Here is a 22,695-nt window from a genome sequence, read left to right on the forward strand (position 1 = left end):
CGTAGGCATACAGTAGGTGCTTAATACACGCATACCTCAGAGATATTGCAGCAATGGTTCCAGACCACTGCAATGAGGTGAATACTGCAATAAAGCCAGTCACACGAATTATGTTTACACTATACTGTAGTCTATTAAATGTGCAATAGCATAATTTTTTATAAAAAAAGAATGTACACGACTTAATTAACAAATACTTTATTGCTAAAGATTGTTAACCATCATTTGACAATGCAGGGTTGTCACAAACGTTCAATTTGTAAAAAACAGAACATCTGCAAAACACAATAAAATTAGGTATGTCTGCGTCTGTTTCTTGAGTGAATGGATGAGGGCTTGTACTAAAGCCTCTATAGAATCCTGTTGTTCTCAAAATGTGGTCTGCATAAGAAGTACTTTTTAAATGCAGATTTGCGGGGCACTATCCCAAGAGCCTTGGATATCCCGAGGTCTGCAGCTTGGCCCTGGGAATCTGCAATTAACAGCCCCCTTTCTGCCCTCAGCGTATTGTGAAGCATGTTATTCACAGCTCCCATTACGATCTGAAATTATCTCGGTTGTTCACAAATGTAAGCTCCAAGAGGGCTAGGCTTTTGCCAGTCTCACTGGTCGGGAACCTCGACCAGAGTCTGGTACAGATCGGATGTTCCCTAAATATTTGTTGAATAAATGAATTTATCTTTAAGGTCACTTCTAGCTGGAATGTTTCTGTGTTGAACGCTCGCTGAATGACGGAGTCACTAGGTTGGTGAATGTACGCGTGATGGAGGTGATGCGGACGGAGGGCTGGGAGGAGGACGGCGGACAGAGGTCTTGGCTGGCCCTCGGGGCGGGTGGGTGGCTGCTGCCGGGTGTGGGGCGGGTCGGGCCCGGAGGCCCCACTACGGCAAGTCTGAGGAGGGCAGCCGGCGCGCGTCGGGCGGGGCCATGACGTCATACCCGCGGAGCGCAGCTTCCACGCCAGCTTGGGCGCCGCGGCGTCGTGACGTCACGGCCACGGAGTGCCTCCGCCAGCGCTGGTTGGGGCGGGGCGCGGGCCGGGCGGCGCCGTGACGTCACGCCTGCAGAGCGCCGCGCGGCGGCTGAGGGTGGCGGGAGCGGGCGCGGGCGCGGGTGAGGGGCGCGGGCCGGGAGCGGGCGGCGCGGCTGCGGGGCCGGGCGGTGGCGGCGGCGGCGGCGGCATGGCGGAGAGCGAGGCCGAGACCCCCAGCACGCCGGGCGAGTTCGAGAGCAAGTACTTCGAGTTCCACGGCGTGCGGCTACCGCCCTTCTGCCGCGGGAAGATGGAGGAGATCGCCAACTTCCCGGTGCGGCCCAGCGACGTGTGGATCGTCACCTACCCCAAGTCCGGTGAGCTCCGGGCAGACCCCGCCCGGCTCTGCGGCGCGCCCGCGTAGACGATGCGCCAGCGCCGGGGGCTTCCCGTCGGGGGCGGAGGGCGAGGGCGCGGTGCCCAGAGCCCGACCGGGTGGGGTGGGGGGTGGTCGGCCCGCGTTTGGGGAAACCAGTCTTTGGAGGTGGGCCCCGGTGTCCATGGCCAGCTAGCGTCCGTGGGGATGGAGCCAGTTTGGCAGGAGCTGCCAGGAGGATAGGCCCAGGCCCACCACGCTTCCCTGCTTCCCCTCCCGTTGTCCAGCTGGCTGTGTGACCTTGGACAGTCACTTAACCTCTCTGTTCCTGGGCCCGGTTCAGCCTTTGATGAGTGCAGAGTCCTGGTGGTGATCTGGGGAAGGGGATAAAACGGGCATCAGGGCTGTGTGCGTCCGTCATTTCCTGCGTGGGCACAGGGTGGGGGATGGGACTGGCCGTGCCCGGAATGCGTGCCTGGTGTGTTCCCCTGTTTCAGGGCCGCCTCCATCACCCTGGTGTCGGGCAGAACCCAGGGCATTCACATTTCCTAGCATTAACTGATGTCATTTTCATGACAACCGTGTAAGGTAGAGGTGATCATCTCCACTTTACAGTCTAGGCACTGAGGCTCAGAGAGGGGAAGTTGCTTGCCCAAGGTCACACAGCTGATGAGTGGCAGAGCAGCGATTTAAAGCCAGGCTGGTCTGTGCCCGGTACCTGATATAAGAGATTATTATCGTGTACTGCCTTCTGAGGTTTGTAGGGAAAAGAAGCAGCTTTCCTGTTTGAGCGTTCCTGCGGGTTTCGATTGCTGCCGCTGAATTGGAGAGGCAGGGAGACGCCTGAATCCAGACAGTGCAGTGCGTCTGACGCCTGGTGTGGAGGGTGGCAGCCTGGAGGTCGTGTTGGAGGAGCAGGGTGGTAGGTTGCAGGAAGAGCTGTACACTTGGCTGTCCCAGCTGTGCAGGGTCCCAGACGCCCGAGGAATAGGCCCAGTCCTCCGAGGAAGGTTGGAGAAGGGGCTGTCAGTGGAGGGTGGGGAAGAGTCTAGAGGTGCTGCTGAGCCATCCTTGGGAAGAAGGAAAGGAAGGAGATATGGGGATTCAGAATTGGTCAGATTTTAGAGCCACAGATACCATTCCTACATGTAAGACACCCGCCCCCTTCCAGCTGGGTGTGGTGGCGCTGTATTTTGGACCCTCATGTTAAGTGGGATCAATAAAGACTAAAAATTGTCTCATGTTAGTTTAGGGCAGGGTTTGCCGCCATATGAATTGCGAAAAACTTGGTTTGGGGCGCTCTTGAGGATTTCAGAATTGCACATGAGCAGTTGTGGTTCTGTGTTCTCCCTCCATTTCATGGCAAGGAGATGGAGGGTGAGAAGTTAAGTAGCTGGCAGGCTTGGGGAGGACCAGGCTTAGAGCTTAGTTGAAAAGCATGTACTTGGGGCTTCTGGGGGATCCTTTAGAGGGGCCCTGCACTGGGGGCCTGCTGGGGTTCTTTCTGGGCACCTCGATGGGGAATGGGGTGTAGGTTTAAGGAAGTTTTCTAGGTAACCAAAACTCACATCATGTTTGTAACTTGCATCTTTCAGAGACAAACAAAAACATATCGTAGAGTTTTTCACAAGGAGAGTAAACATGTGGCTCTTTCTTTTGGTGACGGAGAATCCAACAGTGGCCAGAGATACTTGTGTGGGGTCCCTTTGCACAGAGCCCTAGAGAGCCTCCTTTTTGAAACGTAAAAATTTTTTTCCACAGACTTCATAACCTTTCCAGGCCCTCGTTGTTTGTCCGTCTGCCCCCTGCCTGCTCCTTTTATCTTTTACCTTCTACCTGAGGGCTGGGCAACCTGAAGACTCCCTTGTTAGAACTATGTGTAAGCCAGGAGTAATGACAGTAGTAACTGCACAGCTGACTACCTGCCGTGCTTTGTCGCTCTGTGTGTGTTCGTCATCACAGCAAACTCCCTTCAGAGCTCTCTGATCAGAGGTGGTCTCCCCTTTCACAGGTCGGGCACGGAGGCTCTGGGAGGTGAAGTGACGTGCTCAAGCTCACATGCCCGGTATGAGGCTTGTTTGAGCTGACCACGAGTAAAGGAGAAGCAGAGTCCTGGGTTTTGTGTAGGCCAGTATCTTCTGTTCCTTTTTTGCTTTCTTCCTGGTTCTTGACCTTGGCCCAGTCCATCCTTCTCATCCAGTTTGTGGGATGGTGACAGGATAGATGAGAAGTTTTCTCAGGAAGGATGACCTGCACTAGCTGAAACCAGTGCTTCTGAGGATCCCCCCTTCCCCCAACCCACACCGCCTGTAAAGTTCATTACACGAAATGATCTGGAAGGGGGCTGAAGAACTGGTCCCAAAAATCTGCCTGAAAGGTTTTCTCTCAACCAGAGGAGGAGGGCCCTGGAAGTCATCTCCAGTGGCAGCTGATGCAGCAGGAGGGGCAGTCTGGGGGGCAGGATCTGGGTTCTCCCAAGTCGTTGCCCTTGGGTGATTCTGAGCCCCTGTTTCCCCTGCTGTGAAATCCACATCATAAATTGCAAAGTTGCAGAGGCGACTCTGGCTCTGGGATCCTTGGAGCGACTGTTACTTTGAACACAGGCCATTCACACTTTGCGATGGGACCTGGGATGCCCTAGGAACGATGAAGCAGCCCCTTGGCAAGTCCCGTGTGCCAGGTGCTCTGCCATGTTAATCCAGAGTCTCAGAGAAGGCAGGAACTTGCTCAGAGTCACACAGCTGCTGAAGGACAGTCAGTCTAGTCAGGTCCCCTGGTCCGCAGCCAGCCTTGCCCCTTCCCCTCCAGAGGAGGGCAACCAGACTCAGGCCTCAAGGCAGAGGGAGGCTCCCACCTTCTCTGTGCGCTTTGGGATGGAGGTCTCAGGACACTTTGGGATTTTAGGGTTTTTGTCACTGCTCTGAGTCACATGAACTTCAGGTGGCCCAGTTCACGCTTCCTTTCCTTCCCGTCCCTTCCCTCCCCCCCTTCTCCTCCCCACCAGGAGTGGATTTGTAGGAGGCACTGGTGCTTAGAGATTAAGAGCCTGGCTTTGGAGCTGGAAGGCCTGGGTTTGAACACAGCTGTGCTACTTACCTGCTGCATGGCCCCGGACAGATGACATCACCCCTCTGAGCTGGGCTTTCCTCGGGGATAGGAGAGACCACCTCAATGCCTTGCCGGTGGCTGTGAGGATGAATGAGATGATGGGCGAGGGCTCCTTCCCATCCCGGATGTACCGTAAGCACAGGAAAGCCTCGTGCTATTGATGCCAGCTTTCACTCCCTGAGCACCCGCGGTGCCCAGACGCTTTCCTAGGTGCCGGGGGTGCAGAGAAGAGTCCCATCTGGTGCCTGTCCTCAGTGAGCGCTCAGTCCGCTGGGGGACAGGCAGCTGCAGGGTGGTTGGTGCTGGGACTGGGGCGAGTAGTCAGGACTAGCAGAGGCCCCTTCCCTTGCCTTGCAGTGGACCACGGGGCCCCTTGGGTTTCCAGTGCCCAAGTCTACAAGGTCTTAGTGAACTTGCAGGTGGCCCCAGGGTCCCTTGTCCACCCTACCCTCTCTGGTGGGGAACTGGGGTTCACAGGACAGGGGACGTCCGGTGGTAAAGGTAGTAGTAAGTGGATCCTGCTTTTTTCCCACAGCACTCCACTACTTCTAGAACTTTTTTGTGTTTCTGACGTTTGAGCTCGGGTGACAGGTAAGGACTGTGCTGTCTGATACAGGAGCCTCTAGACACAGGTGGGTATTGAAGTTTAATGAATTGAAATGAAATAAAATTAGAGATTCAGTTCCCCAGTGGCAGTCGCCACATTTCACGAGCTCAGGAGCCGCAGTGGCTAGTGGCTCTCGTGTTGCACAGCACGGATGGGATATCAGCTATTTCCATCCTCACGGAAGTTCTGCCGGACGGCACAGGTTCACACCGCGACGCCAGCAGTGGGAGCCCATTGTGCCTTCCGAGGGGGACCCTCCTCATGGTTGCTTGTTGATCGTCATCCATTCTTATAGCCTCTTTGGTCCCAGGATGTTGAGTGTTGAACCCAGTTGTGTCTGGGAGACGTCACGTGTCTGTCCCCGGGGTCCCCAAGGTCACGGAGACTGGCTCTGGAACATGCTCCGTGGCTCGGCCAGAGCGCCCACCTCCTGACTTTCTTTTCCTTTTGGTTCCCACCTGTCTTGAAGTGCATCCTCGTTCTCCTGTTACTGATGAGGAGGGAAGCAGTGCATTGCTGCTGGGGAGGGGGGAGCATCTGGTGCCAGCTCTAGCCCTGTCACTGTGCGACTGCAGTTTGCTCATGAAATATGAGAGGGTTGGGCCTGATGGGTTCATGTAAGTCTTAAATGTTAAGACATCCTGGGGCGGGGAGGCTCACAGGCCCCAGGCTGGCAGAGCTCTTCGTTTTCTTTGACTGTGTGTGTCGCCATGCCCGGGAGAGGGGGCCTTGGGAAGTGTCATGCATGAGGTGACGCTGTCCTCAGGGAGCTTGCAGTAACACTGGGAAGCCAGGCCCCTGATGCCGAAAGCTGTCTGACAGGCCGGGGTGGTCATTCCCAGGGTCAGGTCAGGGGCCCAGGAAGGAGGGCTCAGGCAGGAGGAGGACCACTGGGCGCCTGCATGGAGGAGGTGGGGGAGGTGGGCAGGGAGCCAGCCATGAGGGCAGGTGGGATTAGCAATCACAGCTACTCCCTCTCCCTTGTTTGAGCCTCAGAACAGTCCCGTGTTCTTGTGACTGTTTCCTTTTTTGGATAGAAACAGGCCCAGTGAGGGGAAAGGGCGGTATCAGCATGTGAGTGTAGAGTTTTCACTTGTAGACGGTGGAGAGGAAGCAGCCACAGGAAGAGCTGGCAGAGGGACAGTGGGGATGGGAACCGGCGCCCACCCAGCATCCATTCTGTGCCAGACGCTCCCCAGGTTTTCACATGCAGTTATCACATGGCACTTTCCCACAGTCTGGGGAGGAGACTGGTCTCAAATGCGGATCAGGAAGCAGGCTGCAAGGTTTCAGGGAGGGACTTGTCACCCACCCTGAGCTCACGTTTGTGCCAAGATCAAGGTGACCGTCCCTCCCTTCCAGCTACACAGGGTGATGAGTGCTCCCCAACCCAGCACTCAGTTCCCTGCCTCCCGGGAGAGCGTGCAGAGGCCTGAAGAGGTACCAGGAGGTTTGTGCAGGATAACTGCCGACTTCCTCTCCCCTCTTCCCTCTCCCTTCCTCCTCCCTCTTCCTTCCCTTTGCTCTTACTCACTATGTTTGCACATAATGAAGAGGGCTTGGAATTGGGGAAGGAGGTGGCAAGTCCTAGTGCCTGGGCTGGCCAGGGGAACGTTCTTCTTGTCACTGTACGGGGCTTGGGAGAGAGGGCCTCGAGAGGCACCCACAGGATTCTGGAGGAAGGCGCAGGGCCTCCGGGAGGAGCATCTCTGTGATACCAGTGGAACAGGAAGAGACCCCCGGCCCCACTCTGAGCTCCAGGGTCTCATCCGGGCTTCTCATTTCTCACTCCTCCTAGACAGTGACAACTTCTCCGCACTCCACCCCCACCACATGCTCTTTGTTACTTTGCTTCCGTGGCTCCTGCACCCGGTAAGCTCTCAGGTCCGTCTACCCCCTCAGCCCTCGAGACAGTCTTGAGACTCTTCCTCTCTCACCTGGACTATTGCGTGGCCTCCCCCCTTGGTTCACCTTTCCCTCTGCAGCGGAAGTGACCTCTTAGAAACACAGACCTGACCTCGGGCAGTCCCTCATTGCACCTCTTCACTGACTCCCCATTGCCTTCAGTCCACGGTAAACTCCACTCCGTAACCCATCGTCTTGTGGTCTGATTTCACCTGTTCTGCCCCCTTTCTCACCAGCCACATAGGACTGTCTGAACACGCCTGCTTCTTTCTCCCTCTGTCTGGTGTGCTCTTCCCCTCCCCTCCCTTCCTCTCCTTTTCCTTCCCTCTGATTACCTGATGAGGACTTCCCGTTTTTGAACTCCTCTCATCTGTTCATTGTGGGACTGAACGTCCTCCTGTGCCTCCCTCCTACCTTTCAGCACTTTAGAGCTGCCACTCCAATGTCTCCTGGCTTGCATCGCTTCTGTTGAAAAGTCAGCTGTGATTCTTTGTTCCTTTTGGAATGGACCTTTTTTCCCTGCCCCCCCCCCGCCGTTGCCTTCAAGATTTTCTCTTTATCTTTGATTTTCAGCGCTTGAATATTATGTGTCTAGGTATGTATTTTTTCAGGGAGGGGAATGCTTATTCTGCTTGGGGTTCTCTGAGCTTCTTGGGTCTATGGTTTGATGCCTTTCCTTCTTTTGGATGAATTCTCAGCCATTATCCCTACAAATATTTCTTCTGTCTTCTCTTCTTTTGAGATTCCAATTACATATGTGTTAGACTGTTTGATACTATCCTATAGCTCTTGTATATTCTATTTTTTCACCCTTTTTTTCTCCTCGTGTTTCAGCTTGGGTAATTTCTGTTGACCAATCTTCAGGTCAACACATTTTTGACCAGAGGTGTATTATGGCCACAGACGTTAGTTTCTGCAAAAATCCCCTGGTCAGTAATGTGTTAACTGATTCTTCCACTGTGTCAGGTCTACTGATGAGCTCACTGAAAGCATTCTGTATTTCTGTTATTGTGTTTTTATTTTTCCTCTAGTGTCTCATTGTTTCGATAGTTTCCATCTCTCTGCTGAAATATTCATCTGTTTATGCATTTTGTCCACCTTCTCCATGAAATCCTTTAAAATTTTAATCAGATTAATTTTAAAGTCTGATTCTGTTGATTGTTTTGTCTCTTGACTGGGATATATATATATATATATGTATATATATATATAAATTTTTTTTCTTTCCTTTTCTTAATGTGTAGTACTTTTTGATTTAATGCTGGACACAGTGTGCCCGCATTAGAGATTGGAGTCAGTTGTATTTATGCTTGGAAATGGGCCTGGCTTTTCTTGCCATTAGTGTAGGTGGTGAGTCAGTCTGGTAGGAGTAGGGCTGTGTTGGGTTCTGTTGTTCCCCTGGGCACTTGAGTGATGACTGGTTTTAATTCCTATAGCATCACCTTGTGCTTCGCTTGGGAAGCTGAGTTTCCAGAGGGTCTTTCCTCAGTGTTTCTGCCCTACCCTCAGCTTTTGGTCTGAGTCTCAGAGGGGTTTCTCCCCACACCCTGTCCCCTACCTCAGGTGTGGACTGCTGTTTCTTGTTGCTCTGTTGCTGGCTGAGAGGGGAAGGTTTTGAGGGGGAGGTCCTCTGTCACCTGGTCCAGCTGCAGCCTTAGGCAGGCTCTGGGTTCCTAGGTCTTGGTGGGGCTTTCTCAGTGATGCCCCTTAGTGGCAGCCAGCTCTGCCTTGATGGTGGGTCTTGCGCAGGAAAGAGTTTCACATTCCTCTTTCAGCATTTGGGGGTCTCAGAGCCCAGGGGCAAGTTCCTACCTCTCCCACAGGGGCAGAGTTCTTTTCTTTCACCCAGTCTCCAGCCGTGTTGGGTCTTCACCAGTGCCCTGGGGGGTAACAGGTTTTGCTGCCCCTCCCCCAGTGGCTTAATGCATTCTTCCCATAGAGGAGAAGAGTCCCAGCAGGTTTCTTTCCTTTTCCTGGAGCCATGATGTTGAGGAACGCTGTGTCCACCCTGCCACCCCTCGTCTTTCTCACGAGCGCCTAGTAGGTCTGCAGAGGAGAGTCTGCTTGGTGCCAGCTCTCTCCTTGTGTCTCTTGCTCTGCAAGCCCGCAGTCAGCCTTTGCACTTTGTAGAAATTCCACCTGGATTCTTCTTTCCTGCGTGCGTGGTGCCTGGCTTCTCCTCCTCCTGGCCCGTCCTCCTGGGATTCCAGCCTCTTGGCTGCCCGCAGCTTCAGCTCTCTGACGGACTTGAGTCAGGTGGGGTCTGGCAGCTTGTCTGGCCATTGCCGGTTAGTGTCGGGCCGCGCTCCTCCCAGCTCTCTGCACCCTGGCTGGGGCAGCACTGCTTCCTGCTGTCCTGATGGTCAGGTGAGGCGGTGGGCGTGCTTCAGCTTCTGGGGGGTCGGACAGCAGGTGTTAGCAGGGGGCGGGGACCCAGCTGGGGCTTCTGGAGCACGTTAGGGCAAGTGCAGGGGCTGTCAGGAGTCAGAAGCCCCCCCGAAACATGTTGCAGACTTCCTGGGGTTTTCCGGAAGCGAAACAAGTCATTTCCAGAGGGGCTGGAGAGCCAGAGAGGTGTGGGCTTCCAGGTGGGTCTCGTGAGGCTCAGCTCAGCCTGGGATGGGCCAGGGTCTCCTGGGCCTCCCACTCCCACCAGCGGCAGGCCGTGGTCTGGGTGATGGTACAGATGCTCGAGTCTGCATTGATCCTTCTCAAGCCTCAGGCAGACTGGGAGCTGAGAGGGTGGCCCGTCTCTGTGCCGGGGACGGGGGCGGGGGGCTCCTGTCATCCTCAGAGCTTCACGGTCAGAGATGTCCCTTATTAGGTGAGGAACTGAGGCCCGAGGAGAAGCGGGCCCGGGTCCTGGGGACAGAGCCCACGGGGGCTGGCTCCGGGGCCCCAGCACGTGGGTCCTGGCGTTTGATCCGTGGGCGGTCCTCCCCTGGGGTGCGGTGGGCAGACCTGCTGGGACGGGCTGAGTCATCCTGGGGTCCAGGCCTCAGGAAGCGGCCGAGCCGGGATTTCAGATGTGTCCTCTTGAAGCTCGTGCCCACGTGGTCTTGCCTCCCCCATGGGAGGGGCGAGGCCCAGCACGGGGAGGGGGTGAGCCTGGGGCCTGGAGACCTGGAAGCAAGGCTCGGCGTGGAGGAGTGAGGTGGGAGGTGGTCTCAGGAGGGGCGGCAAAGAGGAAGCCAGGAGCGGTGCCCTCGGGAGATGGGTGGGCACAGCACGGGGGTCTCCCTAAAGAGGTGGGGGCCGGGCCTCACCCGTCAGCTCCCGCCTCCCAGCAGTGGAGGGTGCTTGGGGCCCAGGGAGAGCGGGTGCAGGACCTCCTCGTGTGGGGTCTGCCCACTGCGCTCCAGGGTGCCGAGGTGGATGGTGGGCGCTGACAGGGTCTGCTGGAGGAGGCGTTGTAATGACCTCAGCCCGAATCCGACTTGGGTCAAGGCGCTCAGCCTTCCTGAATCTCGGTGTGCTCCTTTTCAGATGGGGTGATGTCTTGCTGGGCTGTTGGGAGGACCGGATGTGGTGATGGGCGTGGAAAGCCCTGATACGCTGCTAGCCCTTATTTTCATTTCTCCTCTTTCGTTTCGGCTCCACCTGGAGCATTTTCTGCCCGTGGCTGCGTAAGAGACCGCCCAGAATCAGCACCTAAAGACAGCAGTTATTACTGTAGCCCAGAGTCCGCCGTCCTGATCTCAGCCCGTGCATCTGGGGGCCCTGCGGCAGGCTGGTCGTGGCTGGGGCGGTTCTCATTCAGGTGTCCCTGGACCAGGAGGCTAGCCTGGGAATGTCCTTCCCTTGGCAATGCTAGAAGCACAGAAGAGCAAGTGGGAACGTGCAAAGCTCTGTGCCTTCGCTTCCCTGCATTGGCTACAGCCAGTCCCTGCCGTGCCCGCGATCATGGGGACCCTCTTCTGGGAGGGGCTGTGAAGTCTCAGGGCAGACAGTGTGGATGGCGCAGGGTGGAGAACTGGGACTCCTACCGCTGTACCCCCAGCCCCTCCCCGACGTGCTACATCTCACTGGTCCATGCTCCTGTCCTTCGGGTCCCAGGTCGAAGGCTGCTGTTTAAGAGGAGCCTTCCCAGACTTTCCCAGACCTTCCTGGAGGTGGGGCCTCTGCCTCCTGGGGGAGCCGCCCGCTCTGCCTGAGGGGTCGGCAGCCTCTCGGTAGGGGCCTGTGTGCGGGGTCCTGAGTGTGTGTCCGCATCTCTGAACCCGGGAACCCGAGAGCTCAAGGCCCGGGAGAATTTCACCCTAAGGAAACTGAAGGCTGGAGCCTGGTGACTTCGTCAGGCCCCCACAGTCACTGCAGAGCGGGGCTGGGAATGTGGGCCCCAGATTGCCAGGCCTCAGCAGCAGGGACTGTGGCAGCCAGGGCTGTCTGGAGATGGGCAGCCTCATCACCTGGCTGTTGGTCCAGCTGTGTCACAGCATCTGACATCGTCCCACAGGAGGGACAGTCACACCCAGTGGCCAAGTCTGTTTCCCCTCTGTGTCCAGCAGGGCCCAGAGCACAGGCCAGGCTCACTTTCCAGGGTCCAGCCCCTCCTCCCTCTGTCTCACCTTTGCTCCATCCCCAGCTGGGAAGTGGTGGGGTCTGAGGTTAGAGCTTTAGCCTGGAAATGAGAACGTGTGGCTTGTGGCCTTGGTTTTGCTGCCCACTTGCTTTGTGAGCCGTGTGTGGTGTGTGTGTGTTTGTGTGCATGTGTGTGGTGTGTGTATGGTATATGGGTGTGGTGTCTGTGTGTGTGTGCACTGCATGCGTGTGGTGTCTGTGTATATGTGGGGGGGCACATGGACGTGGTGTGCATGTCTGCGTGTGCTGTGGTGTGTTGAAGCACTCTGGTTCTGGAGTCAGACTGTTCTGGGTCCTGGGTTCACAGCCCACTCGCGTCTGTGGCCCCAGGCAGTTCGCCTCCAAGTCTGCTTTGTCGTGTGTGAGATGTGGTGGCAGAGGCCGCTGAGCGGCCTGTGTGGCTCAGATGGGGAAGGGCCGTGTGAGCTCCTGGCACAGCACCTGGGGGCGCTGGGCACTGTCCTCAGCTGTCCCTGGGGGCCTGCAGGGCACCTCGTGTGAGCCAGCATGGGCCTCTTGGCCTGGTTCCCATCCACTTGCAGCCTGAGACGGGAGCTGTGCCTGTCCGTGTGGGGCTCCGTGTCCCCTGAGTGTCAGGATTGTCTCAGGACCTGAGACAGCCCATGTGAATGTTCCCAGGACGGGGAGGTGCTCAAGGAGAGCGGCTCCCTTTGCTCCTTCCTTTCCAAGGGGAGTGTCCTGGAGGCCTTCTCAGTGTCTGTTGGGTTAGCACGTCCCACCCCTGGTGAGGGGCCTGCAGGACCCCAGGCCCGGCTGGTTTGGCAGCTCCGTGGGCTGCAGCTTCGGGTGCGCCGCTGTTGCTGTTTGTAAGGGAGCTGGACTGACCCCGGCTGTGACACCTTGATGTCCGGTGCCTGCAGAGTGCCTGTGGGGCAGACTTGAGCACGCCTGCTCATCGTTGCTTCCTCTTCAAACCTCACTACGTGACGATCGAGGGGTAGGAAGCTCTGAGGCCCTCCTCCCAGGGAGAAGGAGAGGTGGTGACTGTGGATTTTGGAAGCTCAGATGCGGTGGCTCAGTGTTAGCTGACTTAGCAGGTAGAGAACCTAATGCCAGCAGAGGGCAGGGCAGCCGGCACGTGAACCCCTTCACTGCAGGGCCCCAGGAATCATGCACCTGGCCCCTCGGTGGCCGCCGTGATACTGGGAGGCTGAGAGCAGGCAGCTGTTGCAAAGACGGGTTTCTTTGGGGGAAGTTGATCCAGAGAAGCTGTGGGATTGGGTATGCCACACAGAGCTACAGGCTGGGGTACAGTGCTTAGTTGGAAATGGGGGTCAAATGAAAGCTACATGCTTGAAAGGGAGGTTCCCAGCGCCCTCCCCTCCTTGGCTTCTGGGATGCCTGTGGTCCCCCAGGGCAGAGAGTGGAGGCATCTTCTCTGGAGAAACTGACCCCAAAGAAAAGACTTACAAATTACTTGTGTGTGGGCATCTCCCATCTCAGCTGTGAGGGCACCCAGGCTGGGCTGTGTTTACAGACACGTGAAGCCGTGCAGTCAACAAGCCTTGTCCTGGACAAGCCTGGACGCAGATGGCTGCGTCCAGTGGCTCGTTCTTACCTGTGGATGGACTCAAGGTCTTCAGATCTTAACATCTCCAACATGAAGGACAGAGACCTGCAAGACCAGAACAAAACAAAAAGCAGCAAAAGGAGCTTGGAGGAATCAAAGACATTGTACAGAGCAGAAGAAAACCTAAAAAACAAAACACCACCTGCACTCTTTTTTTTAAAAATTCTGCTTCTAGTTGCAAATCCCTAGTATGTAGGACTATGATTTTTTTTAAAAAATTAATTAATTAATTAATTTGGTGCGTTGGGTCTTGGTTGCTGTGCGTGGGCTTTCTCTAGTTGCGGCGAGCAGGGGCTACTCTTCATTGCGGTGTGCGGGCTTCTCATTGTGGTGGCTTCTCTTGTTGCAGACCATGGGCTCTAGGTGTGTGAGTTTCAGTAGTTGTGGCACACGGGCTCAGTAGTTGTGGCTTGTGGGCTCTAGAGCACAGGCTCAGTAGTTGTGGTGCACGCGCTTAGTTGCTCCACAGCATGTGGGATCTTCCCAGACCAGGGCTCGAACCCGTGTCCCCTGCATTGGCAGGTGGATTCTTAACCACTGCACCACCAGGGAAGTCCTACCACCTGCACTCCTAACTCTGTAATATCGTCAGGGAGTGAAGACAGGTATTGTAGTTGAAATTTTAAAAACTCAGTTATGAGGTTTGGGTGATCAAGCAGAGGAAATATCCCAGGAAGTAGAGCAAAAATTTTTAGAAATTGATGACAAATGGGCGCAAAAAGAGAAGAAAAAGTGGAAGATCTCAGAGTTACAGAAGGAGAAAAGAGGGAGAATGGGAGAGAGAAAGTTACTGAAACCAGGATTTCCAGAACTCCAGGAGGGAGTTAAAGACTCCCCTTGTGTCTGAATGTGCCCCCAGGCACTGTGATTGAGTAAGAGGCCCTGCTGAAGCACTTAACTGTGAAATTTCAAACCTGAGATACAGAGAAGATTGCAAAGCTTCCCAAGATAAGAACAGCCACGTTCAAAGGACTAGGAATGGAGGACCTCAGAGTTCTCGACACAGCGACACAGCGTTGGCAGCTGGACGAAGGGAATAGTGCATTCAGGGTTCTGAGGGGACGTGGTCCCCAGCCTGGAATTCCATACCCAGCCCAACTGCCGGTCCCGAGCGAGGTAGAAACAGGCGCTTGTAGTCACATACCGTCCCACAAAGTTGTCACGGTCAGGAGGCAGCTGGGGGTGGACTCTGCCACCGTGCGCACGGACACCAGCGAGGGGCACATGGGTCAAGGACGCAGTCCATCCAGCCCGAGGGAGATTGCAGGAAGACAGTCGTGGGGCGCTGAGGGGCAGGGGCACCACCCCAAGAGATAAATGGGATTAGAGCATACCTCCTACATTTGGCCGTATGGAGAGGGTTTGCCACAGAGCTGGGGAAGGAATTATTAATAGGTACATAGAACACTAAGCAAGCAAGCGAAGGAAACACAAAATCTTGTGCAAAAAAGGCAGTGTAATCACTACATGGTGTACTTTGAATTAGACTGAAAATTGTCCCGGGACCGTGTCGGGGGAGGGAAGCCTGCAGGAGGGAACGTGGCTGGGTCATCGTCTTGCTCAGTCAGAAATTAGTAGCCCATCAAAATATGCAGATCGTGAAACAATGATGTAAGCATGTCAGAAATCTGAGGGTAAGAGAAGAATCAGCAAGGGTTTGCTCTGGACGTGGGAGTGGGGTGGGGAGGGGAACTGGATTTTCTGTCCTGAGTCTTTTGACTTTTAAACTAGGTAAATGTGTGACTTTGGTAAATAATAAAAGTGAAAATAAAAGACTTTCCAGGACTTTCCTTGTGACCAGTGGTTAAGAATCCGCCTCCCAATGCAGGGGACACGGGTTTGAGCCCTGCTCCGGGAAGATCCCGCATGCTGCGGAGCAACTAAGCCTGTGCGCCACAACTACTAAGCCCATGCGCCACAACTACTGAAGCCCACGTGCCTAGGGCCTGCGCTCTGCAACGAGAAGCCACCGCAATGAGAAGCCCGCGCACTGCAACGAAGAGTGGCCCCCGCTCGCCGCAACTAGAGAAAGCCCGTGCGCAGCAACGAAGACCCAACACAGCTGAAAATAAATAATAATAGTAAAAAAAAGAATTTCAAAGGGTTCCAGCCCCAGGATCCTGGTGGTTGGAGGCTCAGTTCTGATTGGTTCTGACCCTGGAGTGCTGGTCCCCCCATCCCCAGAGTTCTGGTGGGAATTTTGATGGGCTCCACCCCAGACTGTGGCAGTTCGGACTGGACTCTGGATCCCTGGGGAGTTCCGCCCTGAACCCCAGTGGTTTCCTACAGGTCTTGGCCTCAGAGGTCTGGTGTCAGAGTCACTGCCGACGCTGAGGTGCCACCCGGGAGTGATTTCACTGCTGTCAGCAGAAGCACGTCTGTGAAGGACTGCATCAGGACTGCCTCACGTCTGTTGAGTTGAAAACGAGCTGTTGGAAAGCAAGTGGCTTGTGTTTTCCCTGCCAGGCGGTCCCACCCACCCGGCAGCCCTGTGTGTTCCCGGGTTGAAAGCCTGGCTGTGCTCCGCCTCTCCTCGGACTTGCTGGGCGGCGGGCTGGCCTCCCGGGCGCCTCTCCCCGGGGGCTTTGGACGCAGGGGGATGGTGGGGTGGGGGCTGCGGCCCCGCTTTGCCCGCACCTGCGGGAGGGGCGGCCCCCCAGCGTCCTGCTGCAGCAACGTGACGGGCCTCGCACAAGACCCTCCACCCGTCCCCCCTCCCCTGGGGGTGCTGGGGAGGCCGCGTAGGCAGGTGGGGACGTGGGCTCCGCCTCCCGGGTAGCTCTCCCCTTCCCAGCTCTGGGACCTGGCACTGGAACCTGAACTCTGAGCTTCCTTGTCCATGCGGGGGTGCCTGTAAACCCTCCCTCTGCCGTGTGCAGCCTCGCAGGTAGAGCGCCTCCTGTGGGCTCTAAGGAGGCTGGTCTTCCGGTGCAGATATTTAGTGGAGGCACGGATGGAGCTTGTGGAACTGACATGTCGATATTGATGTAAGACGTACTAACGAGGTCTGTCTGGGTCATTACCTGCAGGGGCTGCAGGGGTGGGCGTCCTGAAGACCTCCCTGGGAGAGGCCTATTTTGGTGGAAACTCTTCGCACAGTCGTATTTCTAAGCGCACGGACCCGCCCAGTGCAGCTGCCCTGAGCTGCCATGTGGACGGGCCTCACCAGCAGGAGCGGGCAGGTGGGAGCCACACACCGGCTCTGTAACCTTGGGCACAGTCAGGCCTTAGGAGCCTCATCTGTAAATGGGGGTGGTGGTCCCCACCTCTCAGGTTGGTGTGAGGGTCCTGTGGTTGATGGACAGAAGTTCTTTCTGATTGAAGAGCCACCACACCACTTTCTTCCTTTAGGGCCTTTGCTCCAAAGCTGTCTCCTCAAGAAGTCTTCCTTGATGGACATATCCCGTTGAACAAACCCAGGGTTTGTTCGTGCATTCAGAAGAGGTGAACTGAGCCTGGCCATGTGCTGGCTCTCCCGGCAAAATGCCAGACAAAACCGCTCGTGCCCTGTGGAGGGCGGCGGGGTGGGGGCACACAGAGGACCGTGCAGGCTGTTCCCGGACTGTCGCTGCAGTGGGGACCGGGGCAGGGCGAAGGGTGCTCGTCATGTGGCTGGTCAGGGGAGCGCCCACACCTGAAGGACCTGAGGGAGTGAGGAAAGGGCTCCGGACATGGGACCAGCCAGGAGGCCGGTAGGAGCTCTGGAAAGGAAGAGAGGCTGTAGCGCGCTGCCGGGCGTGGGGCGTGGAGTGTGGCCGGCAGGCCTGCAGGCCACGTGGGAGACCTTGCTCTACTCCTCGGAGGGTCCTCGGAGGCGCGGGGTCCTAAGAGGGGCGGGGTGCCCTCGTAGGTCCCTGTTGGGATGGTCGGGTGGTCCTGGCTGCTTCTGTTGGACTGAAAGGAGGGTGAGCAGGGCAGAGGGCTGCGGGGCCTCCAGCAGCGCCCCCGATGGAAGGGTCAGCTCCGCGCTCACCTTGATGGTAGGTGGGTGAGGCGGGCTTTGGGGGGGCAGGAGGTGGGGCACCTGGTCTGGCGGGGCGCTGGGCGGCAGCTTCCACGTGGGCTGGTGCGTGCGGGGGTCAGCGTGGAGCTGGCCTTGGGGGTGGGGCTGCTCGAGGCCCCGGGGGAGTGTGTGCAGCTGGGAGACGAGGGGGCAGCGCTTTCGGCCGGGGGGAGATGAGGAATCGGCAGCAGAGACCGAGTCCCCTGAAGCGAAGGGCCCAGAGTGGCTGGGGAGGAGGACCTGGCCAGCGTGTCTCTTCTGGGGGGTCGGATGGGGTGATGACCGGGCAGGCCCTGGCTGGCTGCGGTCCCGGAGTGGAGCTGAAAACCTGGACGGGGTGGGGCCGTGCAAGGGCTGGGGGAGCGCAGGGAGCCGCCTTTCTCCCCGGGCTCCCTCCCTGCCACCCCGGGGTGCCGCTGGGGCTCTGCCCTTGTGGGGTCGGCCCACTGCGTGTCGTGACCCAGGCCCCTGCTTTTCCTTCCTGCACAGATGCTCAGATGTTGGGTTTGCCTGCCGTGTGCTGTGTGCCGGGCCCCTGGGGTGTTGGCGGGGAAATGGCGCTGTCGCCCCTGGAGTGAGGCCGTGCAGTCGGTGTGGTAATTGGGAGCGTCGTAAGCAATTCGCCCCGGGCGAGGATGAGTAGTGGGGGACGTGGGGGTCCGGGAAGGCCAGCTTGCTGGAGGAGACGACTCGAAGCTGCTGTGCACAGGCTGCGGGGTGAGGGCCAGCAGGGAGCCTCCCGGGGAGGGGAACCCGCACCCCAGGGACCTGGTGCAGAGAATAGGTGAAGGGACCACCGGACTCTAGTGTATGGACACTGGGAAGCTGCAGAAGGGTCTAGGCTGGGAGCCATCCACCCTGAATCTGAAATTCGCTGTTCATAAGGCACAGAAGGGCTGTCCTCGAGTCTGGATGGGGGACCTGTCCAAGCCGCGTTGCTGGGACAGCCCGTGGGGTGGTCTGAGGGGAAGGAGCTGGCGGGCAGGGCTGCAGCTGCGGCCCCACAAGTGGGGGAGGCGCCCTCAACACACACATGAGCGCTCCTGTTCCCTGGAGGGCCTCTCTCCGTCTTGGAGGGTCTGGGGTGTCACTGGGCTGAGGTGTCCCATCTCCATGCTCGTTGGACCCCCTCCGTCTTCCTTGGGGAGCAGGTTCTGATGACCACAGCACTGGGCAGACAGGTGGTTTTCCTTTGAATTGAATTATGCCTTGTGTGTGCACAATTCCATGTAACTGCCACCAGACCAAGGTAAAGGGCCATCCCGGCACCCCAGAAACTCCTTCATGTCCTCTTTGAGTCGATAGCCTTCCCCCAGAGAACCACTGTCCTCACCTCTGTCGCTGCAGCTTACTTCCCCATTCCGGAACCCAGTAGGAATGGGAACATGCAGAATCACACAGCAGACGCCCTTTGGCGTCTGGCTTCCACTGCTGCCTAGTGTCCCGTTGTCTGAGTGTCCTGGCTTATTCATTCATTCTGCTGCTGACCGATGTTCCTGTTGTTTCCAAGGTTTGCTCTTCTCAGTAGCACTGCAGGGTTGTTCCAGTATGTGTGTGTCGGTGTTGTCGTGTACATTTCTCTGCTCACAGGGCATACCTGTGTTTCACTTTAGCAGGTACCAGTAGACATAGTTTTCATTGTAAATCATTATTGGCTGGCGAGTCATTCCCCTGGACCTTCATCACTTCTGGGTAAATGAAAATTCAGCTTCTGGAAACCCAGGACTGAGAATCGTCCGCTCGTGACAGTCCTCGAGCCCTGGGGAGGCAGGTACTGTGTGTCCTGTTCACTCCTCACAACAGCCTTGAGAGATCTCCTGCCTGCGTTTAGTGCCAAGAAAACAGCTCAGAAAACCTGGCTCACCCACGGTCACCCCGAGAGGTGGGATTCGGGCCAAGGTCTCATGCCTAGGCCAGTGTTCTTCCACTAGACGCGAGGCACTCCTGGGACGCTGCACGCCCCCCAGCTCTGCGGCCCTTCAGCCCTTTTTCTGGGCGGCAGGCGCTGACCCGAGGGTGGGGCTGGCCCTTGGGCTTCCTCTGGCGCCCCTCACTGGGCCTCTCTCCCTCCAGGCACCAGCTTGCTGCAGGAGGTGGTCTATTTGGTGAGCCAGGGGGCAGACCCTGATGAGATCGGCTTGATGAACATCGACGAGCAGCTCCCGGTCCTGGAGTACCCGCAGCCGGGCCTGGACATCATCAAGGTGGGCTCTGGGCGGGTGGCAGCAGCCCACACGACCCCCCTGGGGCCTTTCCACGGTTGCACCCCGAGTGACGGTTGCTCCTGAGGGGTCCCTGGGGGCCTCGTGGGTGGAGGGAGAGCAGCGAGCTCCCGGGACCCCCAGGTAGCTGGTGGGTGGGGGGAAGACTGATGGGCCTGAGCCGGTGGCAGTGACCCTGGAACTGAACCAGTGGGTGATGTGGATGGCTTGGAGGGGGAAAGGAGGCAGATGCCAGGAGTAGGGGAGATGGTGGGGAGTGTAGGGGTGAGGGGCCTCCCGCTGTGGCTCATCCCATCTGTTGAGGGGACTGGGTGGGATGTGTTTGCATCGAACATTTGGTGTCGAGTGAAAAAAACATTATTCCCAAGTCCCATCCTTTCTACCCCTCAGACAGATCTGGAGTTTTTTCTCTCCATCCTCCCCTCTGCCACCTCTTCGTTCAGGCCTCATTTCCTGTGTGGCCTGCCTGTCCCTTCTCCCGCTAGACGAGCATCCTGAAATGAGCTCTGAGAATGCCCCCCACTGCTGGCTCCCCGCATAAGCCGGTCTCTGCACCCCAGCCCCCAGCGTTGGCCCACCTGCGTCCAGCCCCTCCCGCCCCTGTGCCCGCCACAGGGCTGCAGCCCGTGTTGACCCACCGCTGAGCCTTCCAGTAGAGCTGCGTGGGCCCCCGTCGCGGGCTGCCCTACTCTTGGCTTTGGGGTCCCACCGAGGACTGAACTGACCGTGATGTCACAGCCCTCGCAGAGCTGAGATCCCAGTGAGGGAGCCCCCAGGGCAGGAAAACTGAGAGTCCTAGTGGTTGAAGGGTGACCACACCAGACGGGAGCAAAGTGGGACGGGGCCGGGCCTCTCGGGGAGCGGGGGGCACGTCTGAGTCAGGGCCCGGGAGCGGAGCGCTGGCCGAGGGAGGGGCCGGGCCGGTCCAGGAGCCGCAGGAGTTCTGTGCTGAGGCTGACTGCGGGGCCCCGTCTCCGTGGCCGCTCCGGGCTGCCATCGCGGCCCATGTCCTCTGAGCAGACCCCTGACAGTACACTCTGACTCAGGCCACGGGGGCCGAGGACGGGGACCGCGTCGGCCCGTATCTGCCCCCAGGGTCCAGCCTGGGCGGGGCTGGGGGGTCCTGTCTCAGGTGAGAAGGTTGTTCGGGGTGCAGGTGGTGCCGGTCCTGACTCGTCTGCAGCCCCGTCTGCCTGGGCCCCAGAGAAAGGGCGCGTGTCCTCTGAGCGCCTCCCTTCTGCCCTGCTGCAGGAACTGACGTCCCCCCGCCTCATCAAAAGCCACCTCCCTTACCGCTTCCTGCCCTCAGACCTCCACAGCGGCGACTCCAAGGTAACTCCACTCTCCGTCGCTCCCCACCACTCCCCGCTGTTCCTGGAACCAGAGGCCCATGTGCCAGTCCAAACGGTGGTCTGTCACAGGCCCAAGTTCCCAGACAACCTCGGTGTGCTAAGAGCGCTGGAGAGGCTGTCCTTGACCCCGTGTCTCTAGCATTTTATCCATGCTTCTCACTTTCGCTTTTCCTCACAGCTGAACTTGACCAGCCAGAGCCCAGCCTCTGCCCATTGAAGGCCTGAGGACTCATGGCTGCTTTCACTGTCTCTGATTTTTTTCCTTTTTTCTCAACTGCATTAGACGTATGAGGCCTATAATTCTCATCACCAGGGTCAGGACTGTAAGTTTTCTGTCTTCCGCTGATTTTAAAGTAGCGCTAGAGACACCCCAGTGTTCACAGCAGCACTATTTACAATACCCAAGACATGGAAGCAGCCCGAGTATTCATCAACAGATGAATGGATAAAGGAGGTGTGGTTTATATATACAATGGAATATTACTCAGCCATAAGAAAGAACAAAATTTTGCCATTTGCAGCAACATGGATGGACTTGGAGAGCATTATGCTAAGTCAGACAGAGAAAGACAAATACTGTTTGATATCACTTATATGTGGAATCTAAAAAAAATACAACAAACTAGTGGGTATAATAAAAAAAGCAGCAGACTCACAGATATAGAGAACAAACTAGTGGTTACCAGTGGGGAGAGGGAAGGGGGGAGGGGCAGGATAGGGGTAGGGGATTAAGAAATACAAACTATTATGTATAAAATAAGCTACAAGGATATATTGTACAACATGGGGAGTATAGCCAATATTTTATAATAACTGTAAATGGAATATAACCTTTAAAAGTTGTGAATCACTATATTGTACACCTGTAACTTATATAATATTGTACAGCAACTATACCTCGATTAAAAAAAAAAAAGGAGTGCTAGAGAACAGAAATATACTAAAACACTCAAGTAGTTTTCCTAGCTGATGCTACTGCGTGGACAGGAGTGCACCTCTGCTGAAACAGAATAATAGAGAAAAAGCGTTTGGCCTTGGTGCACGAGGGGCTGACTTTGCTGTTGGAAACGGGGTCAAAAGAGTGGGTTGTAGGTCAGTGGAACCTGCACAGGGCGGCCTGCCTGGGACGGAGGATCGCAGACTGACCTCGTCCGTCCCTCTGTCCGTTCCTCTGCCCCCACTCCCTCTTGCAGGTCATATACATGGCCCGGAACCCCAAGGACCTGGTGGTGTCCTATTACCAGTTCCACCGCTCGCTGCGGACCATGAGCTACCGAGGCACATTCCAGGAGTTCTGCCGGAGGTTCATGAACGACAAGTGTAAGTGTCTGTGTGGCGTTACAGCGGCGGTGGTCACTGCTCGCTGAGCACCCGCGTGTTCTTCGCGGTGCCCCCAGTCCTACAGTCACCGTGGGGCTGGCCTGCTTTCCCGCTGGCGGGCAGAGGAGCTGGGGCTGAGGGCTGTCAGGAAGCTTGTCCGAGGTCGAGCTAGTGCCAGACAGAGCGGGTGTCCAACGCTGAAGCCCTTCTCTCTCGCCACGTCCTTGGGGTTCTGAGAAGTTCCCCAATTAAAAAGAAGCATCCCTCTTCCTGGATTCCGAGCAGTGAAAACGGTGGCCCAGATACTGCTGTTACCAGTGCCTGAGGCCAGAGTGGAGGCTGTGGCTTCGTGTGAGAGCCCTGTGGGCCTTTAGCTGGACTTGAGGGTCAGGCTTGGCCCCCAGCCCTAGGCCCGTGTGACAGGCGGGTTGCACTTTGGGGGAGGGGGAAGGCAGTGCTCTGGGCAGGACGCCTGTTCCTGGGGGAGAGGGGTGAGCTGGGGCCGAGCGAGCCCAGGCCCTTCCACGTCTCCCCTCCCCAGGGCGGAGTGGGCCAGGCAGCGGGCCAGGGAGGGAGCTGTCGCCTTGGCACAGGGGTGGCAGCTCCTCACTACGGTTCTGTTCCCTGCAGCCCCGGGGTGGCTCCCCCATCGCCAAC

The 22,695-nt window shown here is 57.0% G+C and overlaps 1 protein-coding gene across 3 annotated transcripts in view; it reads left to right on the forward strand.

The window, feature by feature from the left end:
- Positions 1–999: 999 nt before the first annotated feature.
- SULT4A1 (sulfotransferase family 4A member 1) overlaps positions 1,000–22,695 on the forward strand; it is a 31,068-nt gene continuing 9,372 nt past the window's right edge. For 2 of the 3 annotated variants that reach the window (XM_081247833.1, XM_081247834.1), the window contains exons 1-4: positions 1,001–1,350; positions 19,218–19,348; positions 20,618–20,698; positions 21,912–22,038. In XM_081247833.1, the coding sequence (XP_081103959.1) occupies positions 1,182–1,350; positions 19,218–19,348; positions 20,618–20,698; positions 21,912–22,038 (508 nt within the window). In that variant the 5' untranslated portion in view covers positions 1,001–1,181. Of the gene's footprint in view, positions 1,351–19,217; positions 19,349–20,617; positions 20,699–21,911; positions 22,039–22,695 lie in introns of all 3 variants that reach the window. The other variant, XM_081247832.1, reaches the window with a different exon arrangement.

This window comes from Mesoplodon bidens, assembly GCF_964165515.1.
Source record: "Mesoplodon bidens genome assembly, chromosome: 11".
Classification (NCBI taxonomy): Eukaryota; Metazoa; Chordata; class Mammalia; order Artiodactyla; family Ziphiidae; genus Mesoplodon; species Mesoplodon bidens.